This window comes from Ambystoma mexicanum, chromosome 9 (genome assembly GCF_040938575.1).
Source record: "Ambystoma mexicanum isolate Mex_15411 chromosome 9, UKY_AmexF1_1, whole genome shotgun sequence".
NCBI lineage: Eukaryota > Metazoa > Chordata > Amphibia > Caudata > Ambystomatidae > Ambystoma > Ambystoma mexicanum.
In genome coordinates this window covers 649,067,300-649,089,488 of record NC_090931.1, presented here as the reverse complement: position 1 = coordinate 649,089,488, position 22,189 = coordinate 649,067,300, and the positions used below count along the sequence as shown (strand labels likewise).

The following is a 22,189-nucleotide window of genomic DNA, read 5'->3' as shown; positions in this document are numbered from 1 at the left end:
ACCTGACACGTGTGATTGTCACGTTCATCTCTAACTTCGTGTTACTCGGATGACACAACTTTCCTTCAGGCTACCCTCATCCACCTCGCTCATATCAGACTGTCCGCAATTCAGCCATGATGTGCTGCAAACGACCTCTGCCTCAACGCCAGCAAGACTGAGATCGTTCGCATTGGGACTTCTGCTCCCACTTTCCCACCCTCTCTCTGGCCAGCCTCCTTTGGCCCTGCGCCCGCACCCACGTGCGAGGCAAAAAAACATTGGTCATCTTTGACTCCACTCTCTCCTTCTCCACCCATGTTTTGGACATTTCTAAAAAGTACAACTACCAGCTGCACCTCCTCAGAGGTATTCATCCTTTTCTCACCTTCCCCCAGCGGCTCACTGTCTCCAGAGCTCTGTTTGTGTCAAGGCTGGACTACTGCAACAGCCTCTTTCTCAACCTCCCTGCCTCTGCAACTCATCCAGAACAGAACCACGAGATTTATCCTTGGCCTCAAGCCCTGGGACCGCCCTCTCTGGTTTTGAAATCCATCCACAGGCTCCCTGGTGCTGCAAGGATCAAGTTCAAGACCCTCTGCATTGTCCACAAGGCTTTCTGGGGCCTGGGTCCTACCTATTTGCAACAATGCTTGCCTACATACTGTCCCTTCCGAGCCCTCCGCTCATCTTCCTCCAACCTTCTGCGAGTGAGCTGGTTCTCCAGCAGAGATTTGGAGGGAGATCTTTATCCTCTGCAAGGGCCTCCCTGCAGCCTTCCGTCTTGAGCTTGATCTCTGTAAATTCTTGAAACTCCTCAAGACATTGCTCTTCCTTCTCTCCCTCTACTCTGTTAACCTCTCTCTGCTCTATCCCTCTCTCCCTCCTTTTCCACACAGCTTGTTGACTGTCCGCCCGGTGTATCTGTCTCACAGGTCCCTGCCACCTTGCCAGTCCTCTCGCACTTGCCTCCGGGCCTGCAATTGTCTCATCGCTAGTGCACTTGGTCAATGACCCATGAGAGTGACATCTCCGTTTCCGACTGACTGGGTGCACTTGGTTGTCCACCCCCCCCCTGCATTTGCCCCTCCCCCCATTCCATCTGTGCACTTGCACAATCTGAATGTACCATGCCTTAAGATAGTCTATCCTCCCCGTCTCCCCTGCTTGCATGGTGACGCCTCAATGCACTTGGAAAAACGGTAGAATCGTTGTCAGACCGATTTGCTGTTACCTACACTGTTGTATTCTATGCACTTACTGTTTGACTTGTATCGTTCAGAAATTCAAGGGCTCTGAATGACTGTTTTCCCCCCTACTCCCTCCCTCCTTGAGCGCTTTGAAACACTTGCCTTGTGTATATGTGCTTTACAAATAAACATTACCATACCATATTTTGTAGTGTGCTAGAACTGTCTGTTGCGATAATAAAGTAGATATTTGTATACAACCTTCGCTGTACAATCCCTTTTATCATTGTGGAATTGTATTTCCGCTGTGTTGCAACTAACCAACGATCTTGCAGAGATGAGCCTGCCGTTTCGTCCACGTTACCAAAATTGGACAATGGGGTTTATAATTTTCTGGTTTCCAATCTGTTCGTATCCCTTCTGGTGCACTAGAGGTGTGGGGTCGCTTGATGGTTTAGAAACAGATGGTCATCCCTGGACCACTGATGACCAGGAAGTTGATGCGTCACCCTCACTTCTGTAGATGCTGCCTGTGTACCCCCTCCTGCTTGCTGCCAACTTCAGAGCCAAGGCAGTTTCAGTGGAATTCATTAGACTTCGTGCACTGAGAAGCTAATTTAAGTCTTCAAATGGTGGCGGAACGCCTGGCGGCGGGCAGCGCTTGTGCCTGTTGACCCTGCGTGGCCCACAGCGGAGGGCTGGCTGCTCTTCTCACTCTGCCTGTCCCGAGGCTCGACAGTAGTGGTGGATTAGGCACGCTCGCTGTCTTATTGCTCTCTCAGCAGCAGCAGATGCACCTGCAAGCTTGCTGTGGCAATCATCCTGAGCAGGCGTTGCTCAGCATGCCAGTGGATACTTTTGAAAGATGAAGCTGGCATCGTTTTAATCCTACCCTGACCAGTGTTCGAGGCATGGCCAATAAGTGGAACTGTAAAGCAGCTCCTCTTTAACAACCTTCAATTTAAACGGAATTGAAAACGGCCCCTTTAATCTGGTCACTTGGCCACCAAGAAAGAGGTTTTGGTAAAATGGTTATAGTTTAATTGTGTGGCTTTTTTAATACATGCTGTTTTTTTTTAGAGCTAGTGTAGGGCACCTCGATGTGCCTGTATTTTGGCGCTTGAAAAGGCTTTTCAGTTCAGAGGAGTGCAGCAGAGCACTTCTTTGCATAGTTTGGAGAGTGTTGTATGATCATAAACGGTCGACAAAGTAGCATTGGCGGCAGAACCCCGAGCGCACCCTACTGTGTAGGGGTTTATATGGTGGTGGAGTCTTTTACAGTTCAGAGATGCCAGGTTTTTGTTAAAGGATGCTTTTGGTTCGGTCAGGGTGCGCTGTATGTGGCGGTATCACAGAGCACTGGTACACCAGAAGCAGTTTTCGATGCTTGTAACACATTCAAGATGCACATGATTAAGATGCCTAGGGAGCGAGCTTGCATTTTGTTCTTTTTTTTTCCTGGCTTAAATGCTTCCTCTTTGAACTTGGCTGAGGGTTTAGGCTCCTGAGTTCGGGCCCAAGTCCTCATGTGATAAGTGAAGTGTCAGCACTCATACGAGTAAATGACCATGGTTTTACAGTTATAATCTTTTCCTCCTTTCCATAGTGCTATGTTGCGCTGTTAAATTGAAAGGGCACTTTATTACTTTTCCACATCGTAACCCTAACAGTGCAATGAGGGACAACCAAGTCAATTTTTTTTTTTTTACTAAAAGCTTTTCCATGGCTATTCCGAGTGTATTAAAATTGAGGCCTATGTCTACTCTACAGGCTCGTTCGAACACCTTGTGGTCTTACTACAAACCGACACCAATGATAGCAACTCAAAGTATAATCAAATGGAATGCTTCAGTAACCAACAAAAAACAGCTACAGTGCTTGGGGAAACCCAAGAGTCCGCTTTTATATTGGCATGCCCCTGAAAATGATGGTCTTTAAGTCGGACCCCCGAGGACGTTCATACTATAGTGTTGTGGCCATACAAATGGTGAAAGGTGCAATATAAACGACACGTTACATAACTTTGTGCAAACTGAAAGTAATGGGCAGGCCAATGGGACTGCTTACACCATTCCATCTGGGGTTGGCTAGGATTCTCACGTCGCTGCGTTTGTTCTTGAAGGGAACTAACATTTACTCTGGGAAGGTGTTTTTTTCCTCCGTTTCTGGGCCACCGTTTTCCCCTCTCACGAAATCTAATTTGAGATGCACCAGGCCTACTCACTTGAGTTGCCGTAACAATCCACTGGAAAGGGCGTTTAGTCTTCAGGGCTGCTGATGTTCTCTGTTGGCTAATGAGGGTAGACTATGTAGCATCATTGTAAGTGGTGCTCCCTGTGTCCTGTCAAATGGTAGTGACGCTTTTTAGTACTTTCTATGCTGTGAAAAGTCAACCTACTTCCCACCTCCATGAATGGTGAGGCACCCTGCAATCTCTCTGTAGGAAAGGACATGTACTTTAAGCCGAAAGTCCCTGAAAGCACTATAAGAGAGAACATCATCATTGTGCTTCTGAGGAGAGTGAACAGGATGATTCTGATGTACCGATTGATGGACTTGAGACCAGATGGATAGAACCCTGTTGCTGAAAGGGGAGACCTCCCTGGCACCGTGCCCATAAGTGGTATCTGTTTCTGGGTACCCTTGTGTTTGCACCAGATGAACCTTATTTAGCGGCAGTCTAAAACTAAGTAAGCTCTGCTCAAGAATACCAAAAAAAAGCTAGGCAGTACAATGGCTGTACCAACCTGATTTTCATTAAAGAATTATTTACCCACTGACAGCATGCACAGGTTTTCATGCATAAAACTGAAGTGTATTTTGTTTTAAATCGTGTTAAACCTCACTCTGCTTTCACGCCGCTCTTGTTTCTCGTGACCTTTGTGAGGACTGTACTCCGACTGATCCCGTTTGATCAATTATGGGTTGGCATCCTCTGGAACAGGATGGGACAAGAGCATGACGTGCTGCTGCAAAACCATACAGAACAAAAATGTGTGGGGTGCATGTGCATAATCGCATGCAGCATGCACTAGGCTACCCTTGTGCACAGACTCCAAGCCAGATCAGAAGTTGTGCCTCTTTGCGCCACATTTATTGTTTGGGCTATTCGGTGGCAACCACACTCGTAATCCGAAACTTGCATTAGAGTACAGTTGGGGAGAAATGGCAAATGAGGAGGGATTCAAAGCTTGAAGGTGTTTGGCTATGTGCCCACCCTTTGACAGCTCATAGCCATGCTAATCCCCTATGGCCACTCCCACCCTGTTCATGCCCCTCCCAAAACACCTCATGGGAACTTTGAGCAAGCTTTAATCAAACCTTACCACCACCTTTAATTCATACTTGCTTTTCATCCCCTGGCCTTTCCATCTGAATTGCTGAGGGCTCCAGGAACTGCTCCTTGTGGCACTTTTACCCAAAGGTAACTCTTTTCCACTAAAGACTGACCCAACTGGTCTCCATTGGTCTCCCTTGAACATGGCAGTCTAGATAGAAAAGGCTTTTCTATCATACCTGGCCTACCTGTTACCGCCTTTCTCTTTCTAGGCAGGACGCTTGATTGACTCTAAAGGCACCTTGAGCTACTTACCTGCAAGTGTATTGCGTTTCCTCTTTGCCTTTTCTTACATAAAGGCATTTTTTTTTTGTGGATATTTTCTTACTTGCTGCTAAGTGTGCTCTACTTGTTAACCACCCCATTGCAACCCACTTACCAGAATTAAGCCTTGGTTGCTCTGTCATGACTACCACTTGGAGAGCCTGCTGAAGGAATAGCTAGCAGATCCTAAATCTGGAACATGCACCCAAAGAACCGAGCCACAGGGCCTAAAGAAAATCTTCCCAACAGAGAGCTCTCCCAAGTTTTTGCCAGTTTCTTCAACTGTCAAAAGAACCAGGAAAAAGTCCTGCTCCCTTGAGGGAGTACGCCCAATTGTTATCTTGCCTGGGCAAAAAAGGCTTGCAGCGGTTCCCCTCTGAGGATACTTCACACCTGAGGATGTAGCTTTCCCCTCCCACCTTTGCTGATCATACATGGGACTGAAAACCACACCTCGTCACAAGGCAGAGGTGGAGTCAAACTTTATGTAATTGCATGCACATGGGACGGAGCATTATGGAATATTGGGAGATGGACAGCTTTAGAGGGGAGACCAGATCTTGGATTGGCCCCAGGAGGCTAGTCCAGTGAGAGGCGTGACCAATCTATGGGAGATAGAGTTCCAAAACGCTGAAGTGTGGGTTTGCTGGATGATTTCAGGCTGACTCAGTTCTCTGTTGGCTCTCCCAAATCAGATGCTACATTCAGAAGGTAAATTAAATCCCTCTCAACCACAAATGTTCAGATTGTTCCAGGGATAAAATCTGGGATGATGAAGGAAACTGACCTGCAGGGAATGGAATTTTAAAACCGGAGCACAGGTGTGATTTCAATGTCCTGTGTTCCATAATCTATATTGAATAAAAATGGATGTTCTTTAAAACCTAATCTATTTTGAGTTGAGACAAAAATCCAAAAGGAATGCATTTCAGTGCCACTTCATTGTGGAAATGCCTTTTGTAAAATTGATTCCAAATGGAATTGGTGGCCTAAGCCTTTCCAGAGCCATACTGGGTCATGTTATCGTTGGAAAATAGCATGGCCTAAGCTGATTTTGTGTATTTATGTAGCCAGGTAAAGCCATAACCCTAGAGCAGATGTGGGGCCCAGTAAACATGAATGCAAATAATTACTTTAAGAATTGTGTGAAGTGCATACCCCCTGCATTCCCTTATCTATAACGCACATACTGATTGATATGTAAGGTGATTTTGAAGGGGGTTCTTAAACTTTGTACATGTTAAACAACATATGCAGATTGAAAATCGAATGCAGGCATTTATGATGTACATGCATAAACAGATTGTAAAGGTGCACATTCAAGTAACTTAAATACTGTACATACAAGTCAATTTAAAGCTGAATACATAGCTATATTCACATTTACACACACAAGCATGGACTGCAATCACACACTTGTGTTTAGTGACCACATATATGTTTAGAGAATCCTGCACCCATGTATAACACCGTTTACCTGTGGATTCACAACAGTAAATAATTGAGAACATTTTCGAATTGAAACCCGCAAGATCCAAATTAAGTTGATCATTGTTTACCTTGAATGACCTACACATAGCCACTACATTCAATATATCTCACCTGCACTGGGGAGATGGTTGATGGTGGGTGTCCTATCAAGTAACTATTAAAACAATGTTTTTCCGGCTTCCATACTTGGCTTGATACTGGAGAAAAACGAATATTCTGAAAAGTGGTTTGTAATGTTTACATGTAAAATATACGTACACTTGCCGAGAAGTGGTAATGTTAGTATTGAAGTAAAATTGTATTTCTGAGATCAAAAAATATATAGAAATAATTATAATGGTTAGTATTTAGAGTGTAATATTTCAGAATGCAAACCAATGCTTGTGTGGACTGACAATAGTTCGGTTCATATAGGCATGTAATTCGGTTTCAGAATGAGTATTCCCTTTCCTGTAGCTTGATGATAATGTCCATGGTGTTGAGATGGAGACTAACTTGGTTGAAGTTACTTTAATCCTTTAAATACATTTCGATACTTCACTGTCTCGTCCTTGTCCAGAATTGTGGGGTGGGATTAAATAAAGGGGATAGCAGATTAGCATGTTATGCCAGAGCAAGCCTAGAAATCCAAAGATTGAAACAAGCACAGTATGAGAAGATTTAGACGTTTGGAGGAAAGGGAGCATAGAATACTACACGAATCGTCATGTCAAATTCATGTCAATTGCGTCCAGTTCAGGTGTATGTGGGTTAAATGTGATGGTGGCTATTGTCCAGACAAGACCTCTTGTTCGGCAGCATTTGTGCGAATGTATTGCACTTTGGGATGTGTGCAGACGGTGCTCCATATTTGGGCGTTTTGAGTATATTCTTTCATATTATGGAGGCTTGCATGCCTGACGTTAACTCGATATGTGCTAAATTAGGCTTGATGTGTAATAGTGCCTTATATGAAGAATGTCCTTACTTGGATTTGAAATAATTTTCCTAGTCAAACCAACAGTTTTTAGACTTCATTCCACACTACTACAGCCCTGCTCCCAAGTAAGCATCCTTCAAGAATGATTGAGGCTTTAAAAGAAAGGACACTATAAATACCTTGCTACCGGTGACGAGCCAAAGGACAGAGTTTGCTCCTTCGATTTAAGACTGTGAATGGTTGTCAAGTGACCATGTCTTTAATTTCAGGCTAACATTGCAGACTATGGTGAGAATCAGTGGGTGACATGTTTCCAGGAGACTGCTGAAGCAATACTTGGGCAGAACGCAACCTACCTGGGAGAAATCAAAGAAAGGGTGAGTTTCTCATGTAGTGTTACTTCTGTTAGGGTTGTCAACATTGTTTAAAGATCAACAAATGTTTGTTTAAAAAAAAAAGCAGCATTCATAAACAAGTCACTCGAAGGTCTAAACTAGGAGGACACGAAAAATTGGAACTAGGTATTTTCCTGTGCTTCAGGGTCCGACTTTGAGACCGTGGATGGCAACCTGAACAGTCTCTTTTGGTTTCCTGCAGCCCTGTTACAAAAAGCTTGAGTCATATACTTGCATGCTTGTGTTTCTAATCTGTGATCATTGTACAATCTGCAAGTCTTTATACAGTGGTGGGCCTTTGTAGACTGTCGTCTCCCTGTGCTGTTTAACAGGCTATTTATTTTCAGTCTGTCTAGGTGGGTTTTTCAGGCTTTCGACATAGGTGCCAGCCAATGGCAATTTCTCATCCATTATAGCTTCTTGGGAAGCAGTGACTGTCGGACTAGATTTTAATTTCTATGCTAAAATCTCCCTACACTGTGGAACCCCCAACACATTTTGCTGGACTTGTGGATTCTTTTTCCATGTTCCTGAGTGAGTGGGGACCTTTTTCCCCACTCACCCTTTCTTTTACTCTTTTTAAAGGGTGTAATTCTTTTGACTCGCTAGTGTTCATTTTTGAATCTATCCTTTCCTATAATGTTTTTGGGCATCTAGGTGTTTATGGATGCATTTGACAGTGAGTCAATTCTGTTTCAAAGCTCCAGGGAGAGAACATGGGATTGAAAACAGTGAATACTAATCTAATCCAGAACAGGACTGCGAGACTTGTCCTTGGCCTCAAGCCCTATGATCGTATCTCTCCATCTCTGAAATCTCTCCATTGGCTCCCAGTGGATGCAAGGATTAAATTCAAAACCCTTTTTATTGTCCACAAGGCTTTCTGGGGCCTGGGTCCAAAATACTTTCAGCTATCACTCCACAAATACCTCCCCTCTCGAGCTCGTCGCTCCTCTACTTCGAACTACCTCAGGGTCAGTCGTTTTTCAAAGAAATGAGCTGGGGGGGTAGATCTGTCTTCGGCTGGGGCCTCCCTCTGGGATAGCCTCCCTGCCACTCATGAGAACCATCTCCGGTTCCGGAAGCACCTCAAGACCTTCCTCTTTGCTTCTGCCTTTGCTCCCCCTCTCCTCTGCTGATCTGCTCTCTTGGCACTGTGCACCTGGCCATCCTCTGTCCCCTGGGCCCAGGTACCTGCTCACCCTGCCACCCTCCTGCACTGCCTCCTGGCTACCCCTTTCACTGGGGACTGTATCTGTACCCATACAGTCCGCCAAACCCCCCTTTTTCTTCTGTGCATTGTATGGTAAGTGCTATGTGGCCTGTAACTGCATTGGGTAGAAAGTGCAAGCCTACAGGATTGAGTCCGGTGGGTGCCAAGGCAAGTGCTGCGAGGTAGGCAGAGGCTGGGGTGATTGGATATGGGAGGCGAGGTCCCCGAAGGATACATAAGCGCCCTGGCCACCAATCACAGCGACTGAGGGAAGGAGGAGGTGAAGAGGAAAGTCTTGAGGAGCTTCTGGAATTTGAGAGAGTCTTGCTCAAGACGAAGGGAGGCTATTCCATCAGAGGGAGCCAGCTGAAGAAAGTGATCGGCCTCCGGCCCTCTGTTTAGCGAAACGCTTTACACACCAAGCTGGTGCCAAAGGACCGCATAGGTCTAGAGGGAGAGTATTTAGTAAGAGAAAGTTGCATATGGCGTAGTCCCAGGCCCCAGACAGCCTTTTGGTTGATGCAGAGGGATTTGAATTTAATCTGTGCTGCAACCGAGTGCCAGTGCATTGTGGCAGGAGAGATGCAGTCCCTGGGCTCAAGGCCAAGGATATGTCTTATTGACCTATTCTGGAGTAGCAGGAGGGGTCAGCAAGTGGAAGAAGGTAGATTCAGGAGAAGCTATTGCAGTAGTCAAGCCTAGAGAACCAGGGCTCGGGTAACATTGAGTTTCTGGGGTAAATTGAGAAAAGGGAGAATTCCTTTGAGAAGGGAAAGTGCAACTTCTTGGCAATGTCCTGAGTGTGAGGGAAGGAGAGAGGAGTCGAAGATGACTCGAAGGCTTCTGGCTTCAGAAGGAGCAGAGGGAGAGCCCATGGAAGATGGCCAGAGTGTGTGGCGACAAAGAGGGAGCAGGGGTCCCAATGGGATCTCAGTCTTGCAGGCATTGAGGCAGAGATTGGAAGTACACCAGGACTGGATAGCAGCTAGGCAGTCTTATTTATTTTATTATTTATAATGCGCATCATACCCTAGGGTGACAGGGCGCAGCAGTAACAAGTATATGCGAAGCTTAGTTACACAAAAGTGAATACAGTTTACATACAGGAAATAATTACAAGTGTGTATATACAAGGGGTGCTTATTTACATAGTATGCATCAGAGGAGTATACAGGCAGTTGTCAGAGGGTAATACATACAGAATAAAATGGGTGAAGGTAGGTAATTGCAGGCATACGAGCACAGAAGGGAAGATATCGTCTCATATGGTGGGTACCATGGCGGTGGCCGATCAGTTCTAACTGTATCCTAATCAGGGGTTATTAATGCTGGTTATTAGATTTCAGCCATATGATGGTGTTGGATCTAAATTTGTGGTAGGATTGGTCTGTTCTCAAACTGGGAGGCAGAGAATTCCATAGTTTGGCCGCTTTCACCAGGAAGCCGTTACCTCCAATTGTGGATCGTTTGAAGCATGGTATAGAGAGCCGATCTCTGATGGCTAGTCTTACTGGTCTCATGGAGGTCTGTTTGTGGAATCTCTACTCCAGGTAGATAGGTGCGGCTTTGTTGAGAAATTTGTGGGTAAGCGACAGTTTTTAGGAGGACTTTGTCGTGGGTTGGGAGCCAGTTCTGTCGACAGATCCCTGAAATGTGGTCTCTTCTGGAGATGCCTAAAGCCGCTCTAAGGGCATTATTTTGTAAAGTTTGGATTCTTTTGATGGTAGCTTTAGTCGGGGGATGATGGAAGATGCAAGAGGGTCCGCAGGAAGTTTGTTGCAGCACACAGCACTTTCTGTGTAGGGTTGCCCTTGGGGCTTCCCTTTTTATTTTCTCTTGACTTCACTTGCAGAACTACTGTTCTCATGGGTAGAGAGGGATTTTAATCCCCTTTACATTTGATCTGGTGAGACCCGCACACCCCACCTTACATAGCAAGACGAAGACAAACACCAGGACGACTCATCAAATAGCAACCGGATCATAAACCATAGCCATTCCCAAAAGACCTAGTCCCGTCAGATAGCGAGAGAATCGGGAACCCTGTACCATTTAGCTCCAAACCAGAGGGTTAGAAACAGAAATAAGCACTCACATTACACAATGCTCATCAAGATACAGTGGGAAGCACACTGCCCCATCACACACAAACTACAACCAAACAATAGCTCCAAAGGAAGTCACCCCCCGGAAAACCAAAGCACTAATTGAAGATAGTCATGATAGGAGGAAGCTAACGACTGAATACACGGGCTGACCAAGACTGAAGCACTAGGCCGCTTCATCAACAGCACACTGACCCTGAACCATTCAAAGCTCCAACAGACCACTGTCACATTAGATAACAAGAGAATAGATGGTACCAACCCAGTTCCACACCCGAAGGAAAGGTTCAGACATGCCTATCACTCCATACAATACTTACTAGGATATAGCTGGATCCGCGCAGCACCATTGCACACCACAGCGAGATGGCCTATAAGGAACCAGCACCAACCCCACACACGGGTACAGCGAAAATGGAACCAGAAATATCAGGATATAGGCCCCAACCCAACCTTCAATTTTCTGCATACTCGACCCACATAAAACTCACACAACCATTTCTCTCCCCGCAATCTGCACACACGTTACCACATTGCATCAACAAAACATAAACGGCAACTACAGCACACAAGGTCTCGCTCGATCTGATACTTGCACCAAAGCCCAGCACTCGGTGTATACTGAGCTTAAGCCGCCAACAGCACACCACCACTCCTACTCCCCTCCTCCTGACTAACCCTACCTGCTCTTCTTCCTGTTTACAGATCTGCCAGAGCGCCTGGGGACCAATTCCATTGGTGACGGTGCACTATATAAGTACCTACAACATAATACCTTATGTGGAGTGCTGAGGAGATGCATGGTATCCTCTTTCTCACTGTTCCTGTAAAAAGCTAACAATTATAGCTGTTGGCAGTGGACATACTCTACTTACTTTTGTGAGTTTTACTCGCAGGCTGTCAAATCAGCCATGGTAATGCATAGTAGGGTCCCTATGCTGCTGGAATGGTGGCTGCTTTCTTTTTTCGCTGTCTTAAGTGTGATTGTCCTTTCTTGGTCCTTCTGCCGTCCTGGATGGGGGAGGTCCCGATTGTTCTTTTGTCTTCGGCAGGAACCATTTGTGTAGCCTTCCAAGGCTCCAGCATGTCTGAAGGCAGGAATTGAGGTAGGAGTCAGAAAATCTGCTCACTCTGCCTTCTGGTGTGCCTGTGAGAAACCAGTTCCCACTGGTGGGGGCTGGCTGTTCTGATTGGTGTGCTACCAGCCCCTTTCTGTAAATTGCAGGGCGTGTTTGCAGAAGTTGTGGGTGGGTTCCTGTATATCTGGTCTGGGATCCTGGAGCTGAAGACCAGTCGACCACTGGAACTGAAGATCCAATGAAGAGACTACTGCTGTAGCTACTACCAGAGATCCCTGCTGTGTAACACCTGCCTGTGCTGACCCCTTCTTTGAAGCAATAAGTCCCTAAGACGATGACCCGGACGCAGAGACTGTTGGGACCCTTCAGTCTTGAGATGACCTGCATTTCGAGTCATCCCACGACGAGCTGTGACCTTCCTGGGATGCAAACAACCAATACTATGGGACCTCGAGCCTGTGTGCTGTGCATAGTCTTCCGAACTCCGATTCCCGCTAAAACTTTGGACTCCTACTGGACCTCCATAGACACGATTCCTGAAGTCCCCTCACCAGAGTGCAGGAACGAAGTGGCGAGGAGAATCTGACCAGTGACAACCGTCCTTAATCTGGTACTTTGAAAATGGCACCAAATCCACAGAGCTGCAAGAAGCACAAAGAATCCTTTGTTTGAAAGCCTTTTCTGTCGACTGCTGCAAGTTCCCATCCAGTGCCCTTTCTTTCGTCACCACGAGCAAGAATCCAGAGACCTTGTCCTGTACTGCTGCATCGTGAAGGCCTCTGTCTGCAAGCTCTTCACTACTAGGTTAGTATGTGGCTGAGAGTAATATTTATCTCAAGTCTTGTGTTGCTCCTGTGCAGCTGAGTGGGTTATTTGTGTTATGGGAGTTCACCCATACCATTCGCCTAGGCCTAACGCTGGGATGCATCTAGGGAGGCTTCTACGAAGTCCCTGAACACTTTCTACTAACTCTAAAGCCTGTACTTACTTGTTCGACCAGAAATCCTCTGTAACTTGTGACTTCTCCAGCATGGGGTCTGGCAGGGATTCACATGCTCATGAATATTCCCCGTCCGCTTGGGAATCCTCGGTAAAGAAAAAATCATTTGTTCACTTCTGAGCTGTCTCTCCTAACCAATCACTGGTCTCTGGGTCATACGGCCCCCAGCCAATGACTGCTCTCTACCTAAGCCCTATCTCTGGCAGCCATCTTCAGATTTTTAGTGTTAGGAGTCCTCGTGCTATAGCTCGCGAGCTTTTACTGCGTTTTGCGATTTATTTATTTTCTAAGAGTTTACTCTATTCTTTCCGGTCAATCGAGCCTCAAGCTGCATCGAGCCATCATCCGACTAACTGGGACCCGTTTTTCGGAACTTTCTACACCCCTCAAGGGTGATTTTTCCATCGAGTTCCCTTCTTGGGGGATTCCAGAAGATTCTTGAGGCCTACTCCGTGTGGACATGGCTGAAGATAAAGGAGACTCGACGCATCTGTTCAGGATCTGCACTGGATGTGGACTAGGAAACCTTTTCCTGTACGATGGGCACTCTGTGCCTTCTATTGCCTACATTCCGACCAAATGCACGTGGAGGAGACCTGTGCGTTCTGCAAGGATATGGTGCCTCGCACCATGAAGGACCGTTGCAAGCGGCTCTGAGTGGCTCCAGAAGTTCCCAGTTGTGGGTGAGCCCCGAGCCTCACCCAGCAAGTGGAAATCTGAGCAGTCTTCTAAGACCTTTGAGGGCACTCCAGCGACAGGGGCTCAACATAAGGCAAAGTACTGCGAGCCCGCAGGCACTTGGAGCGCCGTTGGGACAAGCTCCTCGGCGGCCAGGTCGGGAACGGCATCCCTGGCACCTTCGACCACGAGCCAACGCTCCGGGTCAGCGAAGAAGAGCTAGTCGGACCATCCGGGTAAACTTCTGGAGAAGTCCCAGTTGACTCCGACAGAGAAAGCCAAGGGGGAGCAGGGCGCTGTCCCAGTCCCCCGACCCCGCCCCCCCGCAAGTGAAGGCCTCAAGCGCATCCAAGCTCGTGAAGGCAGTTTTCCCAGCAAAATCCCCCCGCCCCCCTTGAAGGAGTGGGGCATCCCTAGCGAAGGCTGCGGATGCGGGTTCTCAGGAGGCAGCCCCTAAGACAGTTTTCCTGCCTGCACGAAGGGAATCTTCTTTTCTACCCATCGAGAAGACACCAGTGAAGATTGTACCGATAATCTCCCCTAGACGTCCCTGCTAGTCGAGCAGAAAGGTGGGTGGGGATGGTAGTCCTGCAGGGCTCGGACATCTCCTCTGAGGAGGAGCTTTCTGGTCTGAAGGCTGTACTGGATGAGAAGTTTCTCAAGGCCAGGTCCTACGGGAAGGACCCTGGCAAGGCAGACGTGGACAGTGGCGAGGAAACCAAAGAACAGCAGGGAGGAGAGGAGCCGGAGGACATCACGCCACTGCCATCACTCCCGTCGCAACAACCGCCTCCGCCGACATGTCGGCGGACATCCTACAGGCACTGCACACCTTGTGCTCAGTGATCCGGACGAGGATGCCCCTGTTGCCAGCAAGAGACCATGCGGCTCTTGGGCCGTCAAAGGAACCCCCTGTCAATAGAGTTCACCCGCCACCTCCTTGCCATCCTGCACCGCCATCACCTCCTCTGAGGGACGATACAGAGCCGGATACAGTGACAACAGGCACGGACGACCGAGTGTACCTCCCGTCTCCAGTGCCTTACCACCCGACGAGATTGGCTCTTTCCATGCCATGATCTCCAGAGCCTTGGAAATGTTCCAACTGGCTCCTGAGGAAAAAGGAGGAAGGCTTCTTGTACCAGCGCTGGAAGGCCAAGAGACTGTGCTTTCGATCCTCTATTGGTGACATTTGGGACGAGGGACTGTCCCTTATGAAGAACCTGTCCTCGGTGAAGAGGGACCTGTACGAGAAGTACAGAGTGCCAGACTCTGCACCCAAGTGTCTCAGAACCCAACCATCACTGGACTCTGTGGTCTTGGCAGCGGCGAGGAAGTCTTCCAGATCCTCGGCATCAATGTCCTCCCCCCCCCCCCCCCCCCCCGATGGCTAGGGAAAGAAGCTGGATGCCATGGGGCGACATGGTCCTCTCATTGGCTGCAACGACGATCAAGGCGGCCAATGTCCTGGCCATCATGGCCCATTAAGACCGGGAGCTATGGTTCAAGATCGCTCCCCTCCTGGGCTTCCTCCCCGACGAAAAGAGAGCGGAAGCTCTGGAGACCCTGCAGGAAGGCGAGGTGGCATCAGACCATGCAATCACGGTGGCCATGGACATCGCCGACACAGGATTCCGTCAGATGGGCAACAGCGTTTGCTTTCGTCGGCGGGGCAGGTTGAGGGCCACTGCTTCCGCCAGGACGTACAGTTGAGGGTGTTGGACATGCCCTTCGACGGGGACAACTTATTCGGCAATACTGTGGACAAGGCTCTTCAGGCCATCAAGGAGTATACAAAGACAGCTCGTGCCTTGGGCACGCTCCAGCAGCGACAGCCTTCTTTTTGGACCTCCGGAGGAAAGTCCCAGGGGTCCTCCAAAGGTTTCGGTGGTGGCTCATCCTATCGTCAACCATCCCGGTCTTCGGCTCAGGAAGCCTACAGGGGCCGCAGCAAGTCCAGAGGTGGTCGCCGTCGTTGCCAAAACCCGCAAAGTGGCGCCACCACAGCGAAGCAGGACTGAACAGGCCGTGACGTCGGGCACGCGCACCCCGTTGGGAGGCTGGCTGGCAAACTTTGTCAGCGTGTGGAAGTCCATGTCCAACAACTGTTGGGTGCTGGACGCCATGGCCCACGGGCACACCCTGGAATTTCAACAAGTGCCTGCGCATTCCACCGGTGGCCAGGAAGCAAAACCATGTCCCTCAACTTCTTCTGGAAGTGCGGGCCATGCTGAGGAAGGGCACGATAGAACTCGTCCCAAAAAGGCTCTGGGGCTCCAGAGTGTACTCCCGGTACTTCCTTGTCAGAAAGAAGACAGGCGGTTGGTGACCCATACTAGACCTCCGCCGCCTCAACAAGTACATCAGGTCCCAGAAGTTTCGGATGGTCACCCTTCAGCACATTCTGGGTCAGATGGAAGAAGGGGACTTCCTATCGTCGCTGGACTTGGATGCCTAGTTCCACATCCCCATCCACAACGGGCAACGCAATCTGCGCTTCGTGGTCCATTGGCAGCATTACCAATTCAAAGCCCTTCCCTTTGGATTGAAGTCGGCACCAAGGGTTTTCACCAAGTGTCTGGCGCCAGTGGTGGCGCGCGTGCATCTGCAGGGGATTCACGTCTACCCTTACCTGGACGATTGGCTCATCCGAGCGAAGTCGAGAGAGACCTCAGTCGAGCACACGGCAGGGACCGTCCGGCTGCTCACGGAACTGGGGTTCTCGATAAACTTTGCTAAGCCCTGCTTGGAGCCATCGGAGAACGCGCTGTTCCTGGGGGCCCGGCTCAACAGTGTTGTGCCTGGCGGCCCCGTCAGAGGAGAGACTAGCGGCCATCCTGGGCAAGGTAAGACGGCTGTTGGCCCTGAAGGTTGCAAGGGTGAGGTCCATCAAGTCCCTTCTCGGCATGATGTCATCATGCATATACCTCGTGCGCCTGTGCAGGCTGCGGATGCGACCGCTGCAGAAGTTCCTTGACGCCCGTTGGATCAGGTATCGGGAAGCTTCGAGGACAAGATCATCCTTGATGAGAATTTCCGTCGAGCGATTCGGTGGTGGGGTGTCCGCATCTGTCAGCGGGACGTGTATTTCTAGACCCCCCCCCCCCCCTTCACCAGGAGACTGTCACGACGGACACATCACTGGAAGGTCGGGAGGAGAAGTCGTTGCATATCAACGTTCCGGAGCGATGGGCAGTGTTTTGGGCCCTCAAGTCTTTCCTTCAGTCCCTCAAGGGCAAGGTGGTGCAGATCTTCAGACAACACCACCACAATGTTTTACATCCGGAAGCAAGGGGGCACCAGATCCCTGGCGCTCTCCAGGGACGCGCAGGACCTATGGTGATGGGCCGTCGCCCAGGATATGTTTCTCGTCCCGTTTCATCTGGCATGAGTGAAGAACACTGTTTGCCGACTCTCTCAGCACAGAGCTGTGCTCGTGCCACGAGTGGGAGCTTTGGCAGGACCAAGTGGATCTTCTATTCAGACGATGGGGCAATCCATATGATATATGATATGGCATTTGTAACGCGCCTATACACAGGTGTTTCAAGGCGCGACGAGGCAGGGAGGGGAGGAAACAAGGGGAGACAGACAACGATCCTACTAGGCCAGGTGTCATTCAGATCGCGCAAGTGCAGGGGTAGGGGAGGGGGGGGGGAGTGCAGTACAAGGTAAGTGGCGTAAAGTAATAAATAAATAGGGCCAGCTGGTGGCAAGTGCAAGGTAAGTGCTGGAAAAGGGGGGGGGCTGTAGGGATACAGAGACAGTCCCGCAGTGCAGAGGGGTTCCAGGGCATCAGTGCAAGTGGAGAGTGGCTGGGCCCAGGGCCGAGGCCGTTAAGAGTGGTCCAGTTGCAGAATCAGTGCAGTTTCAGTGAAGAATATTAGCTGTTCAGCAGGGGAGAGGGAGAGAGAAAGCAGAGGCAAAGAGGAAGGTTTTGAGGTGCTTCCGGAACCGGAGATGGTTCTCCTCAAGTTTCAGGGAGGCAGGAAGGCTGTTCCAGAGGGAGGCCCCTGCCGCGGAGAGAGATCTACCCCCAGCTCGTTGCTTCGAGAAGCGGCTGACCCTGAGGGAGTTGGAGGCGGATGAGCGAAGGGCTCGGGAAGGAAGATATTTGGGAAGAGAGAGTTGAAGGTATTTAGGACCAAGGCCCCAGAAGGCCTTGTGGACAATGCAGAGGGTTTTGAACTTTATCCTCGCAGCCACTGGGAGCCAGTGTAGAGATTTCAGTCCTGGAGAGATACGGTCCCTGGGCTTGAGGCCAAGGACAAGTCTCGCAGTTCTGTTCTGTATGAGTTGCAGAGGGCGGAGAATGGAGGCAGGCAGATTAAGGTAGAGGCTGTTACAGTAATCCAGCTTAGAGAGAACCAGGGCTCGGGAGACAGTGAGCTTCTGGGGGAAGGAGAGGAAGGGAAGAATACCTCTGAGGAGGTGCAGCTGGTAGTGTGACTTCTTAGCGACGTCAGAAATATGAGGAGAGAAGGAGAGTGTGGAGTCGAAGATGACCCCAAGGTTTTTTGCATTGCAGGTAGGAGCAGGGAGGGGGCCAAGGGAGGCAGGCCAGAGAGCTGCAGGGAAGGAGGGAGTGGGTGTACCGATGAGTAGAATCTCAGTCTTACTGGCATTAAGGCAGAGGTCATTGGCGGCACACCATTCCTGGATAGCAGACAGTCAGAGATGAGGGAAGGAGAGGGGGAGGCTGAGGGTAGCCTGAAAATGAGCTGGGTATCGTCCGCATAGCACTGGAAATTAGGGCAGAGAGCGGCAATGCGGTGGGCAAGGAGTGCCAGATACTGGTTGAACAGCCAGGGAGAGAGATTAGATCCCTGGGGGACACCACAGGTGGAGAAAAAGATGTCGGAGAGGAAGGACCCCAGTTGGACCTGGGAGGGTCGATTTGAAAGGAAAGAGGTCAGCCACGCCAGAGCCTGACCAGTGATACCCAGGTTTTCACGGAGACGGTTGAGCAGGATGGCATGGTTGACAGTGTCAAAGGCAGAGGAGAGATCGAGCAGAATGAGAACACACGGAGTGTTGGAATCGAGGTTCAAGAGCAGGTCTTCACGGATGTTCAGGAGAGCAGTTTCCGTGCTTCTGGCAGCTCTGAAACCAGATTGATGGTCATGAAGACTACCAACAGATTCAGCATGGAGGTTAAGCTGGGAGATGGCCAGTTTCTCCAGGAGCTTGCCCAGGAAGGGAGTGATGGAGATAGGGCGATAGCCGGGCAGGAGGGGTCGGAAGAGGGTTTCTTGAGAAGAGGGTGCACAAGGGAGTGCTTGAGGGGGGAAGGGAAGACTCCAGAGGCGAAGGAGTGGTTGCAAAAATCAGCCAGGGCAGGAGCCAGGGAGTCGATGTGGTCCTTGATAGTTTTGGAGGAACAGGGGTGAACCTGTTTAGACGAGACTTTCATAGATCGGACTTGTCTGGAAACCTCGTCAGCAGAGAAAAGTGGAAAGGCAGAGAAAGAGGGAGGAGGGGTGACTGCAGAAGGGCCAGAGGAAGAGTCGGGAAGGGAGGGAGGGAGGTGAAAGGAGGAGAGCGAGGACAGGATGTCCTGAGTTTTAGAGATGAAGTGAGAGGCCAATGCAGTGCAGAGGGCCTGGGAGGGGACAGGAGAGGTAGAGACTGCAACAGGGTTGGCCAGCTCCTTGCAGATTTTAAAGAGTTCGGCGGAGTTGTTAGATGCCGCAGAGATACTATAGATCGATCTGTTTGCGACAGCGACAAACACCAAGTGCCGGAGGTTCGCCAGCAGGTTTCCCCAGCCAGGGAGCATGGGGATGCGTTCTCCTTCCCCTGGGACGGCCCATTCCTCTATGCGTTCCCCCGTTGCTTCTGCGATTTATCAGTCAACTCGGATGATCCCGGTGCAGGATGATCCTCGTCGCACTGGTGTGGCCGAGGCAGATATGGTACCCGGACCTTCTGGACATGTAGGCGTCCCCTCCAGCCAAGCTTCCGGCAGATGCAGATTTTCTCGCCAGGGAAGGAGGCGCGATTCTGAACCACGACCCATGGTCGCTGAACTAGCAGGCCTGGCTTGCAGCGCTAGAGTTTGGAGGATACGATATCCTGGCGGACTGCAAAGAAGTGTTTGCCAAGGCCAGGGCTTCGTCTACACTGAAATGCTACGGGCATAAGTTGAAGAGGTTCACAGTCTGGTGCGTGCACAGAAACTCTATGCTCTACGGATTACGGCTATGCAGGTGCTGCCGTATTTACTGTCGCTGGCCAAGGAAGGGTTGGCTCATGCTTCTATCAAGGTTCATCTGGCGGCTATCTCCTGCTACACCAGAACTCCGGGGTGGTTGTTGTTATGGTCACACCGCCTGGTCAAGGAATTCATAAAAGGACTTTTCCGTTCCCGCCGATGAAGGCCCGGGCGTGGGAGCTCAACGTGGTGCTAACTAGGCTCATGGGTCCCCCGTTCGAGCCTATGCATTCGGCAGCCCTGAAGTTTTTATCGTGGAAGACAGCGTTTCTTATGGCCATCCCGTCCGCACGACGAGTGGGAGAGATCCTGGCCCTCTCATAAATCTCCTTACTTGACATTCCACAAGACTAGGGTGGTGCTACAGACGCACCCCTCCTTCTTGCCTAAGGTGCCGTTGGACTTCCATCTCAACGAGCCCTCGGTGTTACCTGTTTTCACTTCCATCTCAACGAGCCCTCGGTGTTACCTGTTTTCTTCCCGTCGCCTTTGTCGCAGGCTGAGAAGACTTTGCACTCTCTGGATGTGGCTAGAGCACTGATTTTCTACATGGACCGCACAGTTTTCGGAAGACATCACAGCTGTTTGTGAACTTTGGCTCTGTGAACCAAGGGAAGGCCCTCTCCAAGGCTTCCATTTCCAGTTGGCTCTACGGCTGCATCACCGGTTGACAAACCGACCGTTGCCTGGCTGTCCGAGAGCCCTTTCGACCAGAGCGATCGCTGCAACTACGGCGTTCCTGTCTGGTGTGCCCCTGCTGGACATCTCCAGGGCTGCTACGTGGGGGTCGATGCAAACCTTCACAAAATTCTAATGCGTCTTCCAGGGAGGAGTCTAGAGTCGGCCAAGCAGCACTGCGCAACCTGTTCGCTTGAAGGTGAGCCTGGTGAAGGAGGTAAGAGATGCTCAATGTTGAACCTTGCCACCTCCCGTGGTTGTGCATGTGTGTACTGCAATGTATTCCTTATTCATGAGCATGTGAATACATGCCAGACCCCATGCTGGAGAAGGAACAAGTTACTTACCTGTAACATTTGTTGCCCAGCATGGGTCTGGGATGGATTCACATGCAAACCCTCCCGCCTACCACTCTGAAACTATTCTCTTGGTCCTACTGCCACTTAACATGCTACCAGATCTGAAGATGGCTGCCAGAGGAGGGGCTTAGGTAGAGGGCAGTCATTGGCTGGGGGCAGTATGACCCAGAGACCAGTGATTGGTTGTTAGGAGAAAGACAGTTCAGAAGTTAAACTGATTTTTTTCTTTACCGAGGATTCCCAGCCTGATGGCGGGGAATATTCATGAGCATGTAAATCCATGCCAAACCCATGCTGAAGAACAGTTAAAGGTAAGTAACTTGTTCCTTTCCTGCTTCGGAGCCATATTCTGACCTGCCTACTGTTGGCCTCTGGACCACCAGTGCCCCCTCTTCTGCCACAATAGGGGAGAATGTTCAAGTATATGGCCTCTGACTAGAACATATAACCAGTACTTACTTGTAAAGGTGTTGGTGTGTAACTTTGATTCCTGAAACAGAATAAGTTACAAAGTGTTACTAAGTTCTTACTTGACTTTGAGTTGCTTGTTGCCCCTCTGAAAGTTTAAGAAGTTATTTACTTACCTTTGAATTGTGTTCCACTATTTTAGAAAGTAAGTTTGTATCACTTAAACGGAATAAGTGTAAAAGTCTACTAATGTGGTTTTTCTCCCCATGAATAGTTTACGGCCATTCTAAATGTATATCACTAGGTTTTACTTGCATGGAACTGCCTACTGCTATTCTAAATAAGGTTTATACTTGCATACCAGAAGTATAGTGCTTGTTTTTATGATTGTGTTTATGAATAATTCCTGTCAAATAGCAGCATGGCAGAATAGTAGCTTTCCAATAACGTACACACTTCAGAAAACATGTTTAAGAACAATGCACCTCCAAGGGTTAAAGAGAGGTTTCTCTGGGAGGCCTTTCCCACCTGGATATCCGTCAGCGGACCTGATTCATTGTAGCAGCTTTCCAAATACCTGCCATGGTTACATCCTCATTAAAGGCACTGTGGCCGCCTTGGCCACCTGCCAGAGGAGACCCATTTTGGCCCTTTGGTAAGTGTATAACTAGGATTACATATAAGTAACGTTACTCTTGCTGTGACTGCTGAGACAAGGAAAATGAGAACTGGTTTGGTGCCCTCAAGTGAGGTGTGCAGTGCAGAACAGCGCATCACTACATGATTGTAGGTCCAGAGCAGTTGCACAGCTTTAGTGTTCCTTGGTAAGCTCTTCTCCAACATTGAATCTTCCTTGGGTTCACATGCTTTGAATATTCCC

At 49.3% G+C, this 22,189-nt stretch overlaps 1 protein-coding gene across 1 annotated transcript in view; it reads left to right on the top strand.

Annotated features, from left to right (window-relative positions):
- The window catches only part of RPA1 (replication protein A1), a 295,679-nt gene that overhangs the window by 226,698 nt on the left and 46,792 nt on the right, over positions 1 to 22,189 (top strand). The window contains exon 15 of the mRNA XM_069615363.1: positions 7,450 to 7,557. Coding sequence (XP_069471464.1) covers positions 7,450 to 7,557 — 108 coding nt within the window. The remainder of the gene's footprint in view (positions 1 to 7,449; positions 7,558 to 22,189) is intronic.